This window comes from Mugil cephalus, chromosome 4, assembly GCF_022458985.1.
Source record: "Mugil cephalus isolate CIBA_MC_2020 chromosome 4, CIBA_Mcephalus_1.1, whole genome shotgun sequence".
NCBI classification, from domain to species: Eukaryota; Metazoa; Chordata; class Actinopteri; order Mugiliformes; family Mugilidae; genus Mugil; species Mugil cephalus.
In genome coordinates, this window is record NC_061773.1 from 23,638,682 (window position 1) to 23,660,449 (window position 21,768).

Sequence of the window (21,768 nt, forward strand, 5' to 3'; positions counted from 1 at the left end):
TCTTGGGAGCCTTATCCCGCTGCCTGATTTTAAAGTTCTTAGAACCTCAATGATAAATACATCAGTTGGTGTTTGTCATTTTCTGTAGGTGTCTTAATGTTATCACTGGTACTGGATTCATAACACATTAATGTATCTGTAACTTTTTATGCTGCTACTGTTTTGGCCCATTCTCCCTTGAAAATGAGATCAGTGATCTCATTGGGGCCAACTTGGTAAAAATAAAGGTAAAATAAATTTAAAAACAATAAAACAAGAAAGACCTTGGCCCGTGTTATTGAATATTCTTAAAAGTTGCTCCTAGGGGCCAAATTCTAAGATTTGAATGACTTAAAGTGAATTAATTAAAAGCTACAGAATGGATTGTGGTTGGCAATCCTAGAAACTGATGAAAGCTGAAGCATTTTATCCTAGTTAATACCAAATAGAAGTGCAAAAATGACCAGCATGGTAAATGAATGAAATATAACTATCAGCATGTGAATACTGTGCAAGTGGGCCTGAGTTTTCACATATTTTATAGGATAAATTTAAAGTTTATCTTACTATATATTTAATAGAGATTTTCTTTCTATGTAAGATATTATTTAGAGTCTCGGTCGGGTTTATTAGTTATGGATTATAGTTAGGGTAGCTATTATTATTAGTTTTACCTGGGGATACCCTGTGATTCATAAAATACCCCCCTACATCTGTGTTTAGTGAGGTGGATTCACACGGGATAAAACAAACTCTGTGTTTTACTCAAATTTACAATCTGTTGTTATTGCTCTGCTACTTTCCGCCTCACTCTACTGCGTGTCTGAAATAGCTTTACTTTGCAAATTCGAATGGATAATAAAAACAGATTTTTTATATTATTGATCCCAATTAAGAAATTACAAACAACCAATATATCAGTATTTAAACCATAGACTGATGAGGTTCTTCATCAGATTCAGCCTTTGCCGATGAACACACTAATGCCTGATTTAATGATTTCATCCGTATAAACGGGTTCAGCGAGATCTCGCCTTTGCACCCTAACATCTGTCCAGACTTTGAATTACAGCACATCCTTCATAATTCTTAAATTGACAAAAGGCGGAAAAAAAGATGCAAATCAAACAGAAGTTTCAAAAGTAAACTAAGCGTAAAAAATAACTCCTAAACCCCTAAATCACAGAAATATCAGAGGACCTCTGTGTTACACAAATATAATTGGTAATTTGCTGTGTCATTGTTGCTTTACAGATTGAGATTACAGATGACCTCCGTGATTCCCAGAGGTAGATAAAGATAAAACTAGTTCCAATTTATCAACTAGAGCTGATAAATCTATTGATTTGATGCTCCATTCTATGCCATTATCACCAGACACTAGAGAAATGTTGGAGAAAATGAGAACATGCCAACTGCTTCTGCTGTTGTATCCACGCTGACTGATACTGACATTAATGAGGCAGGCGGTTTTAACCCAAACCACATTGAAATGTTGTTTTCAATCATTTTGAATTATTCATATAAAGATTTATTTCAGTTCAGTCGGGCCGCTCTCTCGGTCAGCACAAACCAGGATAATTCATCTTTGTATATTTAAAAAAAAAAAGAAAAAAAAAAGCAAAGTTCACAGTTACGATCACACTCAGGCCAGTGGTTTTAAATCAAAGGCTGTTTTTGAAACTAGAAGTAAATTCAGTCAGACACTCCACAACTTTAATTCTGAAAGGGAATAGGAAGAAGCATTTGCTTTTCTAATGCTACCCCCTTCTCCTTTCCCAGTTATTAACAATTATCAGTTGATTTCAATTCAGAAATTACTGTACATATTTAAATGTATGTCCAGTACGTCATGAATATATATATTTACATATGTACAAACAAAAGACAATGATATAAATAAAAAGGACCCTGAATTGGTTGGGTAAGAGCAGAGGGTTTAAATCACAACCTTATGATGATATAAGCGACTCTATGCAAATGTGTTGAAGGAGAAACTGCACATAAAAGATTTAGTTGTAGTGGCACCTCTGTTATACCAAGATGTAATTTCAGTCATAAAACGTGAAAGGTCCACACTTCTCAGTTTCAACTACAGATATATTACACCTAGCAGTGAAATTTAAAGCTTAAACTGACGGAACATCAGAGCTGCCTTGGCCACTGACTGCCATTATTTCATTCCTGTTCCTCTCATGTTTCCAAACTGTAATAGTGCTATTCGTTTCATACTAATGTTTTGATGCACTAATAAATCTCCCATGCAGACTTAGCATAAAAATGCTAAGCTAATGGCAACAAAGACAATGTAAACAGCCTTGTTATCCATGATAACATAATAATCATCATCATCGTCATAATAATAATCATAATAATAAACTTTTAAGATTGCAAATAATGTTTTTAGTTGTTATCAGAAAACTGGTGTGAGTGCTGACCAATCCAGATCATTGTTCAAGTGAAGCCACATAACACGTAAGCCACTTTTACTCCCACTACCTCCCGGTCTATAATGAACAACAGTTCATATGGAGCGGCCTCGAGGAGCAAGTCCCCATAGAGCCCAATGTTAAAAAATCACAGCATTATTAAAAATGTTTACAGCCTGGTACAAAAAACGATTTTAGTTTGCAATAGTTTATTTCACTATTCACAGTTATACAGTTATCTAGTTATCTATCTATTTTATCATTTTTTTATATTTTATTATGGTTTAAAATTCTGTATAATTAAGGGCATTCATGGTTTGAGCCAAGCTAACAGGTAGCGGAGAGTTGGGTGGGTGGAATATCCATGTGTGGGTGGAGCAAAACTCATCCAACATGGCGACCGTGGCCTCCACCCGCTTCAGGCTTCATTTTCATTTCACTTCATTTTTAAGGTTCAGAATCCATTGGGTGATGTCACGATGGTTTGGTCCATAGTATATACAGCCAATGATGATACCTTGTTAACTGTACTGTTGTGTTTGTACGTCAAACATCTTTATAATGTGACTCATATGTATGTTTCTGTCAAACACTTACTTGTTTTCTTTCTCTTGCTTGTTGAAGAGAAAGAAGATCACTTCTGTGGAGGACATTTACCTCAGCAGGTGGGGGACCCTACTCACTCGGCTCACAGATTGTTCAACCCCCTCCCCTCAGGTAAGAGGCTGCAGCGCATTAAGACTTAAGGTTACATTAAGGTTCAAACACAGCTTCTACCCAGAGGCTGTCAGGCTGCTCACACTCCATCATATCTTGCCATGCTCTGCAGATTGTTGCTCTGATTTTATGGGATTGGTTACATCTGCTCTGAAATCCATTGCACTAGAGTATTTACTGATTCACTATATATGGTATTTATTGATATATATGTCTTTTATTAGTGTATTTTTTATCCTCGGGGCTGCTTCCATACAAGGTTTGTTTTGTAGGCTGTTGGTCCTGAGTCCAGTTTCATAAGCATGCAAATGACAATGAAGTAACCTTAATATGGCATCTCACCAAAGATCTGTCGGCAAAAACAGTACAGCAAATAACAAGTTAATGCAAAATGTCTTGTAGCAAATTATAAAACCAGCTGAACAATTGAAGTGAAAAGTGATTTTCTGTACATCTTGATCTCATGTGGTCAGTCCCCCCCCCCCACGCAATAAATTTATTAGAGCTGAACAAAAAGCCACAAGCCCTCCTTTTATGTTTAATTCACCGTCTACTCTCAAATTCTTCAAAAGGAAAGGCATTCCTGCTTTGTTCTGAGGACAGTTTGTTTGGATGTCACAGTATATTGCTTTATCATGTTCTCTTTAGCCCTCTTATAGTATTTCTCAAACAAGTGTCTTTTATTTTTTTATTTTTATGTTGGTATAAGGTTCAGGTCAGTAAAGACAAAGCAGATGTTTTGGAGTATGAATTGAAGCTGCACTCTCTTAAAGGCACTCTAAACAACAGCTCAGATTTTCCTTTGAGTCATATAAATTCTTTAGGATATTGTTGTATTTGTTTGACTGCATTTTGCTTTCTGACACAATTTTCCACAAAGCTGCATGAGGTGTCAGGACATTTTCAGCCTCCACATTCCTCCGTAAATATTCAGTGATAGAGGTCAAGGAACGGTGGAAGAGTCCATTATAATTAGCACTCTTTGGTCTTCTTTTAACTTCAGGTTCTTCAAAGCTTTGAGGTGTGTTTAAGTTCATTATCCTGCTGCAGTATGAATCTCTTTGCCCCAACATGCAAACACAATCTGAAGAATGTCTCTGGAGGATTGAGAGCTACTTCTCCTGTCAGGTTGGAGTCAGTTCATTGAAGTTCAAATCCAGAGAAGGAAAACACTGTTAGATTTCCCCACCACCATGTTTTGGTATGGAGGGTTTGAGACATCTTGGTGTCATTGACTCTTTTGTTGGCCTCCTTCCATACAAGTACATTCTGTTGCTGCCACTGACACAATCTTAAACTTAAATTCCTCAGTGTGCATTTTTGAAACTCTGGTAGGGGTTAGTCCACCCAAAGGGGTTCAGAGATCTACATCTAACAACAAAGCTAAACCAAAGGCGTCTGGACTCGTTTGAGTTTTCTTCGTAGCGTTTCACCTTGTGTCCAAGGGACTTCATAACAAATTCGATTTATATAGTGCCTTTCTAGACACCCATGCTTTACAAGAACAGAGAAGATAAGTTAGACAATTGGACGAAACAGGACAAACAGCACAAGGTGAGCTAACTGAGGAGGTGAAGACTGATTATGGCCCAAAAGCCAAGGGCAAACAGATGAGTTTTGAGGGCAGATTTGAATGATTCCAGGGTTGGAGTGACGTGCATCTCAAAGGGTGAGGGCAACTACACTGAAGGTGGTGATCAAATCCAGATTAGAGGACCGCAGGCTTTGTGTTGAAGTGTGTGGGTGTAGGAGGTCCGAGAGGTACTCGGGGGCAAGGGAGTGGAGGGTTTTGTAGGTAAGAAGGAGGGGAGGCAGTGAAGGTGGATAAGTGTGGGGGTGATATCCTACCAGGGCTTGGTGTGAGTGGGAACCCTTGCAGCCAAGTTCTGGACATACTGGAGTCTGTCCAGGGTTTTGCTGATTACCCCTTACAAGATTCCATTGCAGTAGTCCAGGTGGCTGGTGATGAAGGTGTGTATGAGGGTCTCTGCAGCGGAGTTGGAGAGAGAGATGTCGAGAGATGTCTTTTTTGAGATTTGGTGACAGATTTGGTGTGTGACTGGAAGGGGAGAGTAGATGACGCCCAGGTTGTGAACTTGAGGGGATGGGGAGATGGAGCAGCCATCGACCTGGAGTAGAAGATCCCAAACATCTGGAGCAGCGCCCACCATGAGCTCTGTTTTCTTCCTGTTGAGTTTGAGCTGGTTGGATGGCATCCGTGATTTTATGTCACGTAGGCAGTTGACCAGAGACCTGGGGGGAAGCTGAGTGGATGGTGTAGTGCTGAGATAGAGCTCAGTATCATCTGCGTAACAATGGAAAATGAGTCCATGGTGGCGAATGATCCGACCGAGGGGGAGCATGTAGATAGTGAAAAGTAGAGGCCCAAGGTCAGAGCTTTGAGGCACGCCATGATTGACTTACTACTGTTTTAGCTATGCCATGACATCTTCGTCTGACTTAGAAACCCTCAGCCAGGGTTTGATGCTAAGTAAGCCCCTCTTTTCTTAGAATAGTGATTTATAAGGTATAAATATATACTCAAAAGTGAAGCCAAAGCAAGTAGAGCTTCCCCTGGTGACTGGCTGCAGTATAAGTCATAAGCTCCACCTCCTCAGTGGTAGCGGAAGGGACTTGGGCCTAAACTAAAACACTCTAAATCACCAACTGGACCCTGAGTTGTGTTTACATTGTTCAGCAAAACATATTAACATTGGCTCTGGTGAGAGTTGGGTCAAAAAAAAACAACAACAAAAAAAAACAAACTCTTGTCTGGGAGATGAAGAAGCCACCAGAGCCATTCATTTTGAGTTGTCAGACTCATGGCCACCACCAGGGTCTCCCCCAGTGGACTGATGTCACCTTCTACTCCTCAAGCCTCCATCCAAAAAAGACCTGGTGCACTTTCATTGTTCAGATTGATTATGTGACAGTGCCTTTGAGTTTTGTTAGACTAAGTCTTTCCAGTTACTTTTTTGACCCTTGCCATTTTTTCGTTCACAGTTTGCTTGGGTGAGTTTAAACAAGCTTTAATACCTCTACATTACAGTCCAGTCCAGCTCTCTCTACGCTACATAACTACAACCACCTGGTATCAGCTGCCTGGGGATTCCACCTCCTTCAACCGTTTTCCACCTCTTGCGTAGTTTTTGTTATTGAGCACTGCAATTGCTTGGCTTTGTGTCTGCAATTGTGTTCAGTTTTTGAGGAAATCAACTTACTGTGACTTGAGGATATCAATTTAAAAAAATTATTAATTTATTGTCAATAATGATGCAAATAAATGTTCTCCTTTCTCCGTTATTTGTGTAGTTTGCATGTTCTCCCTTATAAAACCCAGATATTGAAGTGCTTCCTGAAGACTTAGAACGAATTAGGTTATGAGAAAAGGAAGTTTTGCCACAGTGCTTCTTCTGAATCTCCAGGATAACCTTTTGAAATAGTGTAATAGCGTAATTTTTATGTGAGGGTTGTCACATCCGCGGCACGCTTCCCAGCTTCTGTCTTTCCCAGAAGCCATTCCAGGACATACTCCACTCAACTATTAATTGACATCCTCGAGTTCAGGTGGAGGTCACATGGAAACTTATTAGATTTGTGTCTGTAGGATTTTTTGGGGGATTTTCAGGTGAAGTTCGCTTGGCAGATAAAACCGGGGCCGTATTCTTAAACATTCTGAGTCCTCTCGGAGAGCTCCAAATTCCAAGCAAGGAGTCTTTTCAGGACATTCTCAGAGAGGAATACACAGGATTGATTCATCCCAAAAGATGGACAAAAATATAAATTTTGGTGATAATAGGCGTAGAATGGAGCATCAGATCAGTAGACATAATCTCTATGAAGACTGTCATTACAAATAATATTTTATATAAAAACTAAACTGAAATTATCCTAGAAAATATGTGAAAACTCAGACCCTTTTTACAGCTTTCACATCCTGACAGTTGTATTTATTTGCTTACATCCATTTACCATGCTGGTCATTTTTGCTCTTCATTTATTTGGTATTAATGAGGGTAAAATGGCTCAGCTTTCATAAATTTCTGTGATCGCTAACTAGCCAGATTCCTGCACAATCCAATCTGTAGCTTTTAATTAATTCACATCATTCAGTGTTTTCCTCTTCTTTCCACCTTTTTCTCCTCTGTTTAAGAAACTTCTAAGCCTTTTAAGCTTAAGCTGTTTTACAAGCTAAGATTATTTAGTAATACCTTTTTATCTTTACAAGGATCTACTCCTAACTTTGAAGGGAAGTTCTTAGAAAACATCATGATTTGAAGAATTTTCTTAGAATTTGGCCACTACGAGCAACTCTTTGAACAATCTCTAGGAATATGGCCCCAGGTCTATAGACTTTCACACACAAAGAATTAATTAATGTTATAGACACTTGCATAAATGAATGAACAGTATAGTGGGCTGTTCACTGCTGTAACAAAATGAAGCAAAGACGAACCAAGATGTACCAAAATTAACTTTAAAAAATAGGTGAACAGATATGTCTCAGAAATCTGATCATTTGTACTTTGTACAACAACAACAAAAACACAACAACTAATGGGACAGTTTTGTGTGTGATCCTTGTGATGCACAGGACTTACAGCCAAGTTTGTACACTGTATCACACTGTGTTTAGTTTTAAGTTAATAGTGAAATGTAGTTTCATTCTTCATGTTTTTAATATATATATATACGTGAACATTTACCAGTTTTAACAGTCCTTGAGTTGTGTGTAGAACTTGCTTGGGCGCCCACCACTGGAAAATGAAATGGCCTGGACATACACTGATCAGCCACAACATTAAAACCACTGACAGGAGCAGTGAATGCACATTGACCATCTTGTGACAATTCAGTGTTGATGTTACTTAGACATGTAGGATCCACCATACATTTCTCCATCAAATAGGTTAAAATAAATAGATGTGGGAGTTGCAACCTGGTCACCTCAGCGGGAACTACAAGGGGAATAGTGTTCTGCAAACAATATTTGGTCAGTCTACTACTACACATTTTGAACATTCTGCTATCAGACACAAAAACATAAACTGGTGTTAACGCCTAAATTCTAAAGCAAAACTCTCACCTTAATAACGGCGAAGCTTTGGACAATTTTCCTCCATTGTTTTGGGCTTTATTATGGTTTTTGTCGTTCTTCTTAAATAGATGCTTTAAATTACAGCTGTTTCAATAAGTCCGTAGCCCAGTAAGGCCAATATACCGTGCAATACATCGGTTACACTATCTTTAAGTGTTATGATGCCACACTGTATGAAATGTGTATGTAAATACATATTTTGTATTCCTCCAGCAACAGTCATGGTGAACCCAGTACCTCATGATTGACATGAGATGTGGTTTGTTTTTATAATCGAACAGATAACCATTTGGTGCATTTGGCTGCATGAAACCCATTTTTGGCACTTCATTCTTTTATTTGACAGAAATTCACACTAATATCTGAAGGATAAACAGTGAAGTGATCACTGTGACATCAGAATGTTAAGCAAAAACACTCACATGGCCGTTGCTCCAGAGCTATAACCCAGGGACAGATTTGGCTCAGTTCGGGACAATCACGTTCAAGATGTACATTTCAGAAATGTGCAGCGTCTTTATGGCATAGCTAAGGAAAACCAGCTGGACTTTTTTTGTGATTGTTTACACTCTCGGGCCTTTTTCAGTTACAACTGGTGGGAGTCCCAGGCTTTTATAACCTCTAGTGAAGTCACTGTCACGCCTGACAATTTTTTGGCAATAAGCTTTGGTATTTATTATTACATTTGGACATTATCTCACTGAGACACCAATACAGACGCTTACAACAGAGCTAGAATGACAACGCCTTAAAAGTTAAGTTAGCATTCACATAATTAATGGAAAGCCCCCACTGGTTATTTATAGAAGTAAGGCCTCGAGTTATGATTTTCATGATCTTTGTATAGTTTGAGATCTGAAATGCATTAATTCTTTCATGTTTTGTAGAGGTGGGGGGCACCCTGGACAGGTCACTAGTCTATCTCAGGGCTAATGTAATATAACATAATACGGGCTTTTTGGAATATGGCCAGCGATAGTTCATTCATGCTAACTAAACAAACCAGTTTGAAACATGCTTAAATAAGGGCAGGAATTATTCTTAATATTTCAAATATCGATACCTTGTGTTTCTTTCGTGCCCGCTTGAAACCTCCAGTAATGTGTTATAATGTAATACTGCCTGCTGCTGTTGACTAGGCTCGTTAGCTGGTGTCTCCTTGTTGGTTGCTAGTGGTAGTTGACTGCTAGCCCGCTGGTTGGCTTTTTTTTTTCTACTTACTTAATATTTATATATTATAGCTACTATACTATATGCATAACTTTGTTCCATCTCATGCTTCTGTATGGTTGTGAAAGATAAATAAAAACACTTGAACCTTCTAATATTAAGTGCACACTTCTCTGCTTTTTCATCTCTATGGATTTTTAGTAATAATAAATAATTGATACTGTATTGATCGCCAAGGGGATGGCTCATGGATCCCTTGAACTAATGGATTGACTCATCCATTAGTTCACACAGTAGTGTTGGAGCAGTTGGCTGCATCCTCAAGAAGACCACGTCCAGGGAACAAATTGGGGGTTTAGGTGGTTTCTAAAGACCATGTACAGGTGAGGACCCTTCTAACCTCTACTCCAAAGATCCCCTAAAACTACAAACACCTGAATAGGGACTTGAACCCTAGACCCTCAGATTAAAAGTCTGATACTCTACCGACTGAGCTACCCAGGCTCGAGCTGGCACTTCTGGCTCAACACAACAACTATTTGCTAAAAGTTCATTTTAGACGGGTTTATTTTAAGAGTTAACACATCGCTTTATCAAGCTATGCTCGAAATTCGACTTCCTGAATACATTCCTTGTCGCAGTTTACATGCAACTGAGAAAATCACAAAAGAACATGTCTTCCTCCTCCACACTAGGTGGCGGTATGTGTCCTTTCAGCAGGTTAATGCCATGGTTTTACGTCATATAATTAAAAATAGTTGTTCATTCGGAAGACCGGCATTTCAAACAACAACCAGATGGATAATAGTACAACTTTTTTAATCTCGTATGTAATGTGTGAGCGCTACTTATGGTGCAGATAAAATGGCGCTATCACTCAGGTGGTTCTTCTTCTGCAACTTGGATTTCTTGGATGTTTTTGTTTCGGCGTCATACGCCAACACAGCGCATTATCTGGGTGTCTTAATCGGACAAGGAGAACTCCGATTTTAGTCGAATGTGTTTACATGCACTTAAGCTGTCCAGTTAAAGTCAGATTAAGGCAATAATTCATTATTTTTCACGTGCATGTAAACGTGCTGAATGTTGTGACCTATTGTTACGGTGACCAGAGCCTTTCTAGGTGACATGTTGCCCCCTTTGTCATGAATGGAAAGCCTCCGTAATCCCTGTCTCCTTCTGGTTTGTTTTTCAGAGTTCAAGAGTGTGAACTTTAGTGGTGGACTTTTAGGACAAAAAAGGAAAGTAGCTCACACAGTGGGAAAATCAGAAAAAAAAACTACAACTGCATAGCATGTAGGTATTATTTTCCTGCCTGGGTTCTGTAGCACAGGACTGTTGATTAGCATGGTTACATATAGCATTTTATGTACAACATCTTATAGACATGTACTGTATGAAAATATAATTTATAGCCCATATATGATATACATTTAATATACATTCTTTTGGATTGAGCTTATAAAACAATTTACAATTGGACCCGGATCTGGGTTTTTAACAATTAGGAACAATGATATAGGTAAAAGCCAACATCCTGGATATGACTCTGTCACTGTAACAAAACACAAAACATGATAAAGTCTTGGTGGTGTGCTAACATCCAGTCATAGCGATCATATTTTCACGTCTTGCGTGGAAGGGTCAGATGGCAGCGGCTCTTGAAGTGGCCTCCTCATCACATGTCGCGGACACGTGCCACAGAAACTTCTTTACCGGGAGTCTTTCAAGAACCACACATAAAGGCCATGTAAACCACTCTCAGCCGTGACGGGATAATGAAAAACACCATCAACACCTGCCGAACAGACACAGGCATAGAGTGCTGAGTGGTGTGTGTGTGTGTGTGTGTGTGTGTGTGTGTGTCTGTGTGTGTGTGTGTGCAGCCTGATAGCGTCCCAGCTGGAACCCCTCATTTTCAATTCTTCTGAAGCCAGCTTGGCAGTTATTCTTCCATCGGTCTGACCATCAAAGGCCGCAAAAACACATGTCCATCTACAGAAGAAGTGTAGATATACAGTACGTGCAACTTTTCCAAATAAGAAGATGCCTTGTGTGTGTCCTCCTTTCAGATTACAGGCACGTCCCTAGTTGTTCATTTCATGACAGGCCCACTGAGGAGACTTTGTGTCCTCTCGCCTGTTTTAGGCCGTCTTCGGGGCGTCCTTCTCTGTCTCCTAGGGAAAAAAAACAAAATACACAGATGCTTTAGGCTTTAAAAAAAAAATAAAATAAAATAAAAGCCTACCAAGTTTAAATGAAACATTGCACAAGTTACCTGTTCACGCAAAAGCTGCTGCAGCCAGAGTCGACCTGCAGCGAGCACACGCACCGCTGGCCCTCCGCCCCCCGCTTTCCCCGCTCGGTTTCAGTAGAGCGCCGCATACGCAGGGAACCCTGGTAGTTGGACATACCATACGGTACAGTGTGCCTTAAAAAAAAAAAGGTGCACATACGTTAACAGGTTATCAGCTGCAGCCGTGATGTGTAAACGAACTTTGGTGAAGGTTAGAAGGTACAAAGAGGAACTCAACTGCCGTTATCAAATTTCAGTTTAAATAGTTTCAAAACAGGATGATTATACATTTGATGCACTTTTTACAATGGTATGTTTTAAATATATTGCATTCGTAGATTCTTTGAAAGGTAAAAGTTGTGCCCGCTGGCTCTGCTCTGCAGTCCCACTTTATCCGCCATTTACTTCAACCGTAGGTATTTTGCAGTAAAACCATTCTTAACTATTTCCAGCCTGTGTCATATGTTCATTGACCACAACATGCCTGGTATGCAATTTCTAAAAAAAAAAACAACAAAGCAAATATATAGTGAGAAAAACTAGTCTTCACAAGATGCTCGGGTCAAAACATCTGTCATCACCACCATAAAAGACAGGACATGGTGAGAGCCAACATTATTGCCGCAACTCTCTCCTCCCACTATGCCACCATCTGTGCTGTGCAGGATGTGAAAATACCATAAACAACTGTAAAATGGACCTCATTAAAAATGATTAAAAATGTCAGATGTTGATGTCAACATGTTGACGGGTTCCTCAACGGCAACTCAGCAGGACAAAAACTAGTTAGAAGTTGTGTAATAAAACAAAACTAAAGGGTCATTCCGGTTTATCTAGGGCGTAGTTAACGTGGCGTAGTAACACGGCCATTTCTTTCTTGTAACACAAAGGTACAGACAAAATAAAAATACTTTTCTCACACACAGTGGATAATCCTCCAGCCAATCGAGCCATTTTAGTCTAATCAAAGTCAAAGCTCTGCATGAAGCCCACCCAGACAATTTTATTAGACATTCAGAGAGACAGATTTATTCTTCCAAATAAATTAAAATCTCGGTTCTGCTCATGTTGTTCCCAGTAAAGAATTTACTGAGGACGATCACACAACCACAACAATAAGTCTGGAAGCTATAGCAAACTAGTCTTCTCAACGTGTCTCATTGTCATTTGTCATTCATGCTTGCAAAAAAAGAACTTCACAGAGAACTGAAAAAAAAAAAGCGGGTTCCTTTAAACAACATGGTGATGGAGGATCTCGCAGCGAAACCGGGAGGAACATCATCTCGTCCACTAGGACACATTTCTACACGCTCATTACTTCTGGTTTCACCACATTCAAGACAGAGCGCACACCTGAGTCTAACATTATCCAGGTAATCGCTTGCAAAAGGCAATTTAGATCAGTAGTTAGGTCGAATTTGCTGTGATTTCCCCAGACACACAACGTCAGAGTGAGATGTTAAACCAAATGAATGGACGAGGTACCGTACGTCCACATGCTACGTATCTGAGTCACGGGTCAACGGCTCGACAGCTCCTTTTGTCCAATGCTTCTTCTAACTCTTTGCATTTTTTTCTATGCATGACTCCTTGGAGCTGTGCAGATCACCCGCTCAGAAAGCCTTCAACATTTTGATGGAGCACAGAGCAAACATCTGGACTCCCGATATGCGCGGATCTGCTGGCTCGCAGCATCATCGGCAGACATGACAGGCATAAATTACAGGGTATAAATCCTTGTTTGTCATTGTAACTATTCTTGTGCAAAGCCTGCTGATACACTCGACTGCAACGTACAGTACAACCCGTGACCGGGTCCTGATTTACGAGGCGGCATCGCTTGTGATCCTTACAGGAAATGAACCACCGGGTGAGTGTGAGATGCACAAAGGTGCCATTACTCCAGTTTACGGCTTACAACGATCTCATCTGACATGTAAATGATTATTCTAGTTTAGTTCCACCCAGCTCATTTCCCCGTTAGCGTGACTGTAGTTGGGTTATGCTGACTCTGTTCCCTCCGTCTCCTAGAGATTCTCAACGATTCTGCTCTTGAGTTTCACGTTTTAAGTTGGTGCATGTGCTTCCCGGAGGAGAGAAGACCAATGAGGCAGGTAATCCCCCTCATCGGTTTCATACGCATCTTTATAAACTGATACAGACTGAAGCTGTGTTTACACACTGTTTGAGAACCAAATTACACCAGAGCTGTTTGAGAGACTGTTTGGAGTTAACAAAGTCTCTTGAATGTCAAAGGTTAAGAAAGATTCAATAAAGGGACAAAGGAGAGTTCAGGTGTGGACTGTTTCGAGGCTTTAGATGTAGATGGTGAAGCTGATATGAAGCAGGAAAAGAATGCTGAATGAGCGAATAACAAAAGAAGGGAAAACACTTGTCTTGGCGAGTTAAATCCGTAGTATGAGGGTGGAGGTTTTGGTGTAACAGTATAACCATATAACCGACGAACTTCTGCCAGTAGCCGACTTCTGGTGTAAATTAAATATTGGCGCCAGAAAAAAAAAATATATATAACTACAAAGCATGTCAGTTTTGAAAAGGTCCAGTTTGTGCCATTTTCTAAGGCCTCTTAGTAACAACCAAAACATCTGAGATGGCCAAAGGGCGGGTCCGTCCCCCTCCTCCTGCCTGTCAGAAATCCACCGCGGAATTAAAATACCTGAGAGCTCAAGGTCTAGACCTCTTCGAAGTACATGCAAACTTTAGTGTTTGCATAAGCGATGCTGATACATGAGAGGAAAGAGCCTGGTTTGTTAAGGAGCAGACTCCCTCGGGTACGTTCAACCGTGTTCATTTGACACTGGGCCCAGTGTTTGTTTTCTGCACAGCTCAAGAGGTCACACCGCGGCACTAAACAAGCGGATGTAAGCTCATGATTAATACAGCGGTGCCACGGTCACGCTCTGAACAGCATGGGCAAGTTGCTCCGGCAGTATAGTGTTGCAGCTACACATGCCATCCTGGGGAGACTCTTACTCTGGTGTGTTGATCCAGATGATGTCCAGGTGGCAGTAGTACACGCACTCCTTGTCTTTGTAAGAGTAACACGTGCACCTCTTGGCTCGCCTCCGGGCCGGACTCTCCTCTCCGCTGGGAGCCACGGCGGGGAAGCGGTTCCACCCTCCGGGCAGGGGCGCACTCAGTTTGCCCGCGTCCACATGCCTCACGTCTTTGCTGGATGAGGAACCTGCGACAACACGGGAACGTTATGGGCTTTTCTCATATTCTTAATGTTAAATAGCACAACGTTGTTCTAGAAAAGTTCTTTTGGAGGCAAAGGGGCACGCGTGCCCGTTTATGCAGAGTCCATGAGGCCACACCATGCCATATTACTGTGAAAACACCTGTGCGTTATAGTAATGGAAGGAGGATTTGCAGTAGCCCACCAAATAATACATCTATGAAGTTACTGGCTTTACATGCAATGGGCAGGAAAGAAGACCAGATGGAGAGGAACGGAGATCGGGTCAATGAGACATTTTTTTAGTTATTTATTGCTGAAATTCAGAAGTTATTAGATAAAATATAATTATTGCCAATTCCACTAATGGAGCTATTTAAGTCATTTAAATAAAATGGATACCGACATTTTGCAGGCACAGTTTGATAAGTTTCTTCATCTCTGGATGATGTCAGGTGCGAACTTTAATTACCATTATTAATACATGCATTCATTTCCTTGACTTAGTTGGCTAATTACTTGTAAAACAAATCTTGATGAAATCATTTCCAGCAGCAATCCCAACATCTAACATCTTTCACTGTTACATTTGCTAAATGGCGTTTTTTTTGTTCTGCACAGACGTGAGTTATGATCTTGAACAGCATCCTCCTGAAATGCAGAAACAGATGCTCACTGCGCACATTCAGCTCACACATATGTGCTTTTGGTTTTATCTGTTCTGGCTTCCAGTTATCCGCGCATATTTCGTCCAAGGGCTCGTTTATGTAAACGTGAAATTAGCCAATATGAATTAAATAATAATAACAATAATAATAGACACTACTCACCGTTGGCCAGAGACGCTGCCACCACAATAAGAAATAATACTCCCACATCAACGTATGATGCATTAGCCATCACACTTTGAAACATTAGAAATGGTTATTAAAGAGGTTAAAAAAAATAAAAATAAAATAAAAATGAAAGTGGTAAAAAGTCCAGAGCGTCCGCTGTATGTGTGTGTGTATCCTGCTGCTGGCTACCTGCTGCGCTGCTGCCCCTGTGCGTTTGACTCCTGCAGCCTGACTCCCGATAATTATGAGTTGACAGTTCAGAGGCAAGCTGGGCGTAATGTGACGCACACTTCCTGGGGAGATTTTCAAGATAAAACACACTTTAGGCAAACTTTTTAGATATTAGAGACGAATCAGGGTTTGGGAAGAAGTTGTTGAACTAGTCAAATGAAAATTACTGGAGAAATACATAAAAATAAAAAAAATAAGAAAAACTCTCTAGATATATCACCATGGTAATATGCAGCAGCATCACCAGCACCAGTAGCGCATATAACAAAACAACCCTTAGACGTTTTGTAAAAACGGAGATGAATGATTTGGGGGTGGATACTTCAGTTTGCTTGAACACACACAAAAAAAAACTTCTTCTCGTCCTAATTTTTAATTGCGCAGCGGAAAATCATTCAGTCTCTCGATTTTAGATTCATGTTTTGACAAGACTCAAACACACAGCAAACCCATTGCTTTGAGTTGGGATGGTAATAACAGGAAATGTTTTTCATTAAAGGTGACTTAAAGCAGGAAATTGGAACAACAAATTACTTCTTAAGAATTTATATATTAATAAATGTTTTCTTTTTTTCCCCTCGGATTACTCTCTCTGGTAAGATCTATATTGTAAAATAAATAAATAAATAAAATAAAAATAACATCAATTTTCATAAGTTACTCACGGTGGCAATTTCATTATTGTTTACCCTTTTCAAGCGGCGCTAAAAAAACTACACTTCAATCATGTTGCGACTCTATAGTACGTAGTTCCAACTATAAGCTGTGTTTTGGATTGTGCAACAGGGCACTTCAAATCTCATCAGTTCACCCAGGATTGGGTCAAATTTTAAGATGGAAACATTTTGAATCCGTTACTCACGGCCTCGTGTGTCATAATCGAATAATAGGTTTAGTGCGAGCTCTCCATTTTCTTCCTGAGTCAGATCCTGTCAGCTCAGGATGCGATGAATAACACGAATTAAACACGGGAACTATTTTCACCCGCTCGAACTTGGCTCGACAGTAGTCGCTGTTTAGTCACCGCGAGGAATGGAGCGATGTCAGCAATAACCAAAAGCAATTTAGCAGCTGTTTTTGCGTGAGTGTTTCAACGAGTTTCATAATTAAATAGTTCATCTAGTGTGAGCTGAGCTAATAGAGTCGGTGCGATGTCTTTTTGATCATTTTGTAGGGATCTTGTGTTACTTATGCAAAACACTTTCCTATGAAAAGTCCCTGAAACGAACGTGTTGCATCATAATGTGCTTTTTAAGGAACATTACTATACGATGACTTCACCCAGGATTTATTGGTCTGTGGGGTGTGGAGGCACAGAAAGTACATGCATAGTACATACTGCATATGCAAAGTCATTATTTAGGGTTGTTTTTGTCTAACTTTGATTAGTTATTTAAAGCATGTTGGAGGTTATCTGCTAATTACCTTCATCTAGTTAAAACCTCATGATGGTGAATAAAGATCTTTACAATCGACCTAAAGATCTTTCTTGTAGGAGGCACCAAAACACTTCATCGAGGAAAGAATTTGTGTTCAAATATTTTCATGTGTCACAACAGTGCAAAACTGTTATGTTGATTCAAACTGACCAGTTGATTACACCAATTTTAAAGTCCAATGTTTTGTTGACCCGTCCATCCACCTCACACGCCTTATTTGGCCCCTGTCTTCTCAAATCTTCTCTTTAATGTCCTCGCGCCAGACGTCAAAAAACACAGAACTTCCTGTTACCACATAAACTGACTTACTATGTTTATCTGTCAGTTCAAAACAGGTGAAAGCAACATATGTTACTTCCTTGCTTTGGCCAAACTGACGCTATCTTCCAGAGGATACGGGCGCTATCTTGTGACTTTGGAGCCAAGGTCTCTGCAGTGTTGTCCAAAAGTGGAGCCACGTGGAGCCAAGATATTGATGACACACTTCATCCAGACTCACTCGTGTTTCGTTTTATTAATGCTCTTCCTCCACCAGTTGCAAGGAGATGTTGGATTATACCCTCAACTAAAAATACAATCCTCTTTACAGAGCTGTTGGCAACTGGTGGTCGCCGTTATGTCACGTCGTGTTTCTATAGCGTCAAATAACCAACTCAAGTGAAACTTATCAAAAAATTTGAACCTCGAACATTCATCAACATTATGTTAGCTGCCTAAAATGACAGAAACCATCCTTGACAATCCACTAACATGGAGGAGGTGGAGTTTATGACCTATACTGCAACCGGTCACCAGGGGGAGCTGTACTCGCTTTGGCTTCACTTTAGAGGAGCAGTTCCAATCAGAGACATGCTCGTTCGCGACCTTCCAGAGGACGACCGGTTACAAAAAATGGATGAATGAATCAAATGCTAGGCGTGATATAATCCTCAAACTTAAGTTTCCATTAACAAAAATCACAAAACTGTTGTGAATAATGGTGTCGTACTTCGAATCTTGATAGAGCACAAGTACTTTATAATGTTGGTAAACAGAAAAAAAAAATGCATTTAATAACAACCTTCTGTTATTGGTTTTGCACTGAAGCCTCTTTCCCCACGGACATTTTTGTGACTTGTCACGGTAGGAAAAGCTCAGGTGTAATTGCGAGCACAATAACAGGCTGCCAAAGGTGCCCCAGTGCCTGTGAAATGAAAGCGCGCGCACATCATACCCATTTTGTTTTTAATGCGAGGTGCAGCCAAATGTCAGCCGTGGGAGAGCCCGATAGCAACGTGTGCCAAGGTAAGTTAGGACTGGCGCTTACAGGCCTCTGTTTGATAATTAAAATAAAATGAGATGGAAATTACATTCTGTGCGCGGAGCAAAAGTTCCGCACGCTGCCACACAGTCTGCCATCCTAAGACTTTTTTATGTCGTGCAGATTATACTGTTGGGTTGTAAAAATAAATTTGATATTATCCCTGAGTTCACGTAGTGACCATACAGTGAGGTTGTAGGCGTCGGCTCGGCCACCTGATGTGTGTTTTGGCTAAAAGGCAGCAGGCCCCTGCACCTTTTATTTGACAGCCATACGGCACTTACGTTGCTGTAAGTGTACATTGTTAAATTAGAAACACGACGCGAAACCGAAAAAATGGGTCTGCATTCATTTAGCTCTGTTGATCTCAAATCTGTGAAAAGCGCGTATACAGCTGAATTTATAGTATTCGTCGTGTAAATCATCCATCCATGAATGACTTGTTTATCCTGTTCATGGTCTAGGAGGGCTGGAGCCAATCCCAGCAGGCGTTGAGCAAGAAGCAGCTCCCATCAGGGACAGGTTGTCTGTCACATCCACGATAAAAACTACACACTCACACCTTCTGGCAACGAGGCGCGTGCATTTGCAGATAACTTCGATGTCTTTAGACCGTGGGAGGAAAGCCAGCGCACCCACACGTAGATCCAGTCCCAGACAAGCCTGGCGGTGAGGCAACAAGCGCTCAACTCCGTGCCAACGTGCCACCCACTCGCAAATCAGACGGCACAATCAACAGCAATCTCTCTTCTCTCTGATTTACTTTTTAAAATCATCGCTTTAAATTTTGTTCAGCGCGAACACAAGCTACTTTGTAGATCTGTTTTCGGTGACTCACTTTGCTCGGTCTGTCTCACACGTGTGGACAACAAAAAAAAATAAATAAATAAATTAAAATCTATTTGTTGGGAGCAAATAAATCAAGGAAATTAAACGTCTGCACCTCTGTGAACTGAAAAAAAAGCCCATCCATCACATCCAGACCAGCTGCGGGCGAATCTTCCTAATATCGTGTAGGTCTCCTTTTGAATCCGAAACAGCTGCGACTCATCAGGGAACGGACACGGGCCTTTTGAGGAGTGTCAGTGGTTTTAATGTTGTGGCTGATCGGTGAGGGTTTACAAATGTGGACGTGCAGCCCGCATTTCCGGTGGCACGCTTGTATAAACCTGACTTTGTCGGAGTGTCTGTTGATACTTTGATATTTGATTGATTGCAAAAGTAATTTAACTGATTCATTCATTACCTGTAACTGTTTACTCTTAGAAAGTCGCATTCGTGGTGACAAGCAATGTGTAATATGAAAAGAAATAATGATTCACTAGACAGGGCCAGATATCAGGGTTCATTAGAGCTCTCATCTGTATAAAAATGGTTGTAATTCTTGTACGTTTCGTCTATTAGGATATGAACGCCTGCTCATTTTAGACTCTACACTGTTCACACCTCACATCACTAGTGACCACGCTTCATGGCCTGTGTTCCTACTTTTTAATGACAGCATCACACATGGTGTACTCACATTCAGTGCTTTTAATTTGTTTATTCCTGTTTGAACTTATCTACTATTTAGTTAGTTTACATCTACAAGGACATCGTATTTTAAAAAGGCTCTCACAATTAATTTCCGGCGCTTTCTTCTTTTCGGACATTCGTGACGTGGGGTATTTTTCTGAATGAATCAGGCAAAGCTGCCCGTTGACTCAAGAGCACCCCTGTGGAGCAGCATCTTGTGTTCATGTTACACAAAGAAGTGCGGACACAGTGCTTCCAAATGTGATCCAGACCACCTCCAAATATGGTCAGAGGACACACGGACACACAGGACGCATGTTAATACAAGGTCAGAACAGGGCCTGGAAGTCCACGTTACACAAATGGAATTACTATGTTTTGGTGAGCTGCTCAGAATTGCATCTTAACCGTATATCTCGTGTGTTTTGTCATGTTTACTTGTAGTTTGGCTGTTTCCAGTCTGAAAAAGGCTCAGATCATATCATGATAATCTGGGACCTTTCTCCTTGTGTTCATTGTGGTTTTAACTCTGTCAGATTGAAAGTGGTAACCACAATGGAGAAATATGTGTTGAGAAAAGTCGATGCCACATGTGCTTGCATGCCTTTTTTTTTTTTTCATACACTGGCATTTGTCTTCAGTTATGTTATATGTGTTCCACGATTGACAAGAAACTGCGGTTAGGGCCTGTGTGTAGCCACATCAGAGTCAAGGAGCGGTTGATAACTTCCTTATGGAGCTCTAAAGGTCCGGTCCTATTGATGACAGAATAACATCTGGGAATTTAAGAGATGATACAGCCAGAAAGATGAGCTTACTAAAACAACTATGAATGTGACGACGCATTCATGGTTGTTTCATGGGTAAACTGTTCACCCCCCAGGTGTCTGAAAGGGATCTTAAATGTTTCTGTACGTGGTCACTGTGAGTTATGATCCCACAAAGAACGTTTACTGAACTCTGCTTTTTTTTCTCTGTTGGTTCAGTCCCACAAATGGTGAAATAAGTTGAACATCTAGCAACAAAGAAAACACATTTTTCTCGGGAGTTACAGGAGACAGGAACAACACCAAGAGGATGAAAGTAGTTTTTCAAAAGTGAAGATGTTTTGGGCTCCAGTTCTAGAAGTCAAACTTGTTATTTTCGGCAATAAAACTCCCCATAGGTAAATCATCAGAACAGGACTTCAAGGGAGAAGTTAAATACGACTCCCAAGGTGCATTTTTTTTTCTTTCAAAAGGCAGAAACTAGTGCACAAGGATGAGCTGTTTCCAGTCCGTCTCAGTGTGTCCACCGACATAAATCGACGCAGTGATTTTTGATGTGACATCGCTGAGAGAGAGAACTCGGAGAACAAAGCTTTTAGGTTTTCTGCTCCAACTACATGGAACATTTTGCAGCTCAAACTCCAAAATCCAGTATCTCTGAATGTATATGAATCTCACTATATCCAGGCTTCATGAGTGTAAATGTTTTATTTTTAACTGATTTTGTAAATTCAATTGTTATTTGTATGTTTTATGCCTATGTTTAATGTAATCATGTGTTGAAACTGTTCA

At 40.3% G+C, this 21,768-nt stretch overlaps 1 protein-coding gene and 1 non-coding gene across 3 annotated transcripts; both read right to left on the minus strand.

Annotated features, from left to right (window-relative positions):
- Positions 1-9,824: 9,824 nt before the first annotated feature.
- trnak-uuu lies at positions 9,825-9,897 on the minus strand. Its single transcript has one exon. It is a non-coding gene; the product is annotated as a tRNA-Lys (tRNA).
- An 886-nt stretch (positions 9,898-10,783) lies between these two features.
- On the minus strand, positions 10,784-16,177 carry LOC125006907 (endothelin-3). 2 transcript variants are annotated; one of them, XM_047583418.1, is made up of 5 exons: positions 15,914-16,177; positions 15,719-15,792; positions 14,684-14,894; positions 11,672-11,824; positions 10,784-11,570 (listed from the first exon to the last, which is right to left on the minus strand). In XM_047583418.1, the coding sequence occupies exons 2-5, from the start codon at positions 15,786-15,788 to the stop codon at positions 11,489-11,491; spliced, it is 516 nt and encodes a 171-aa protein (XP_047439374.1). In that variant the 5' UTR covers positions 15,789-15,792; positions 15,914-16,177; the 3' UTR covers positions 10,784-11,488. The 2 variants fall into 2 exon arrangements, with proteins under 2 accessions (XP_047439374.1, XP_047439373.1); XM_047583417.1 differs by having other exon boundaries at positions 15,719-16,174.
- Between the last annotated feature and the right edge of the window lie 5,591 nt (positions 16,178-21,768).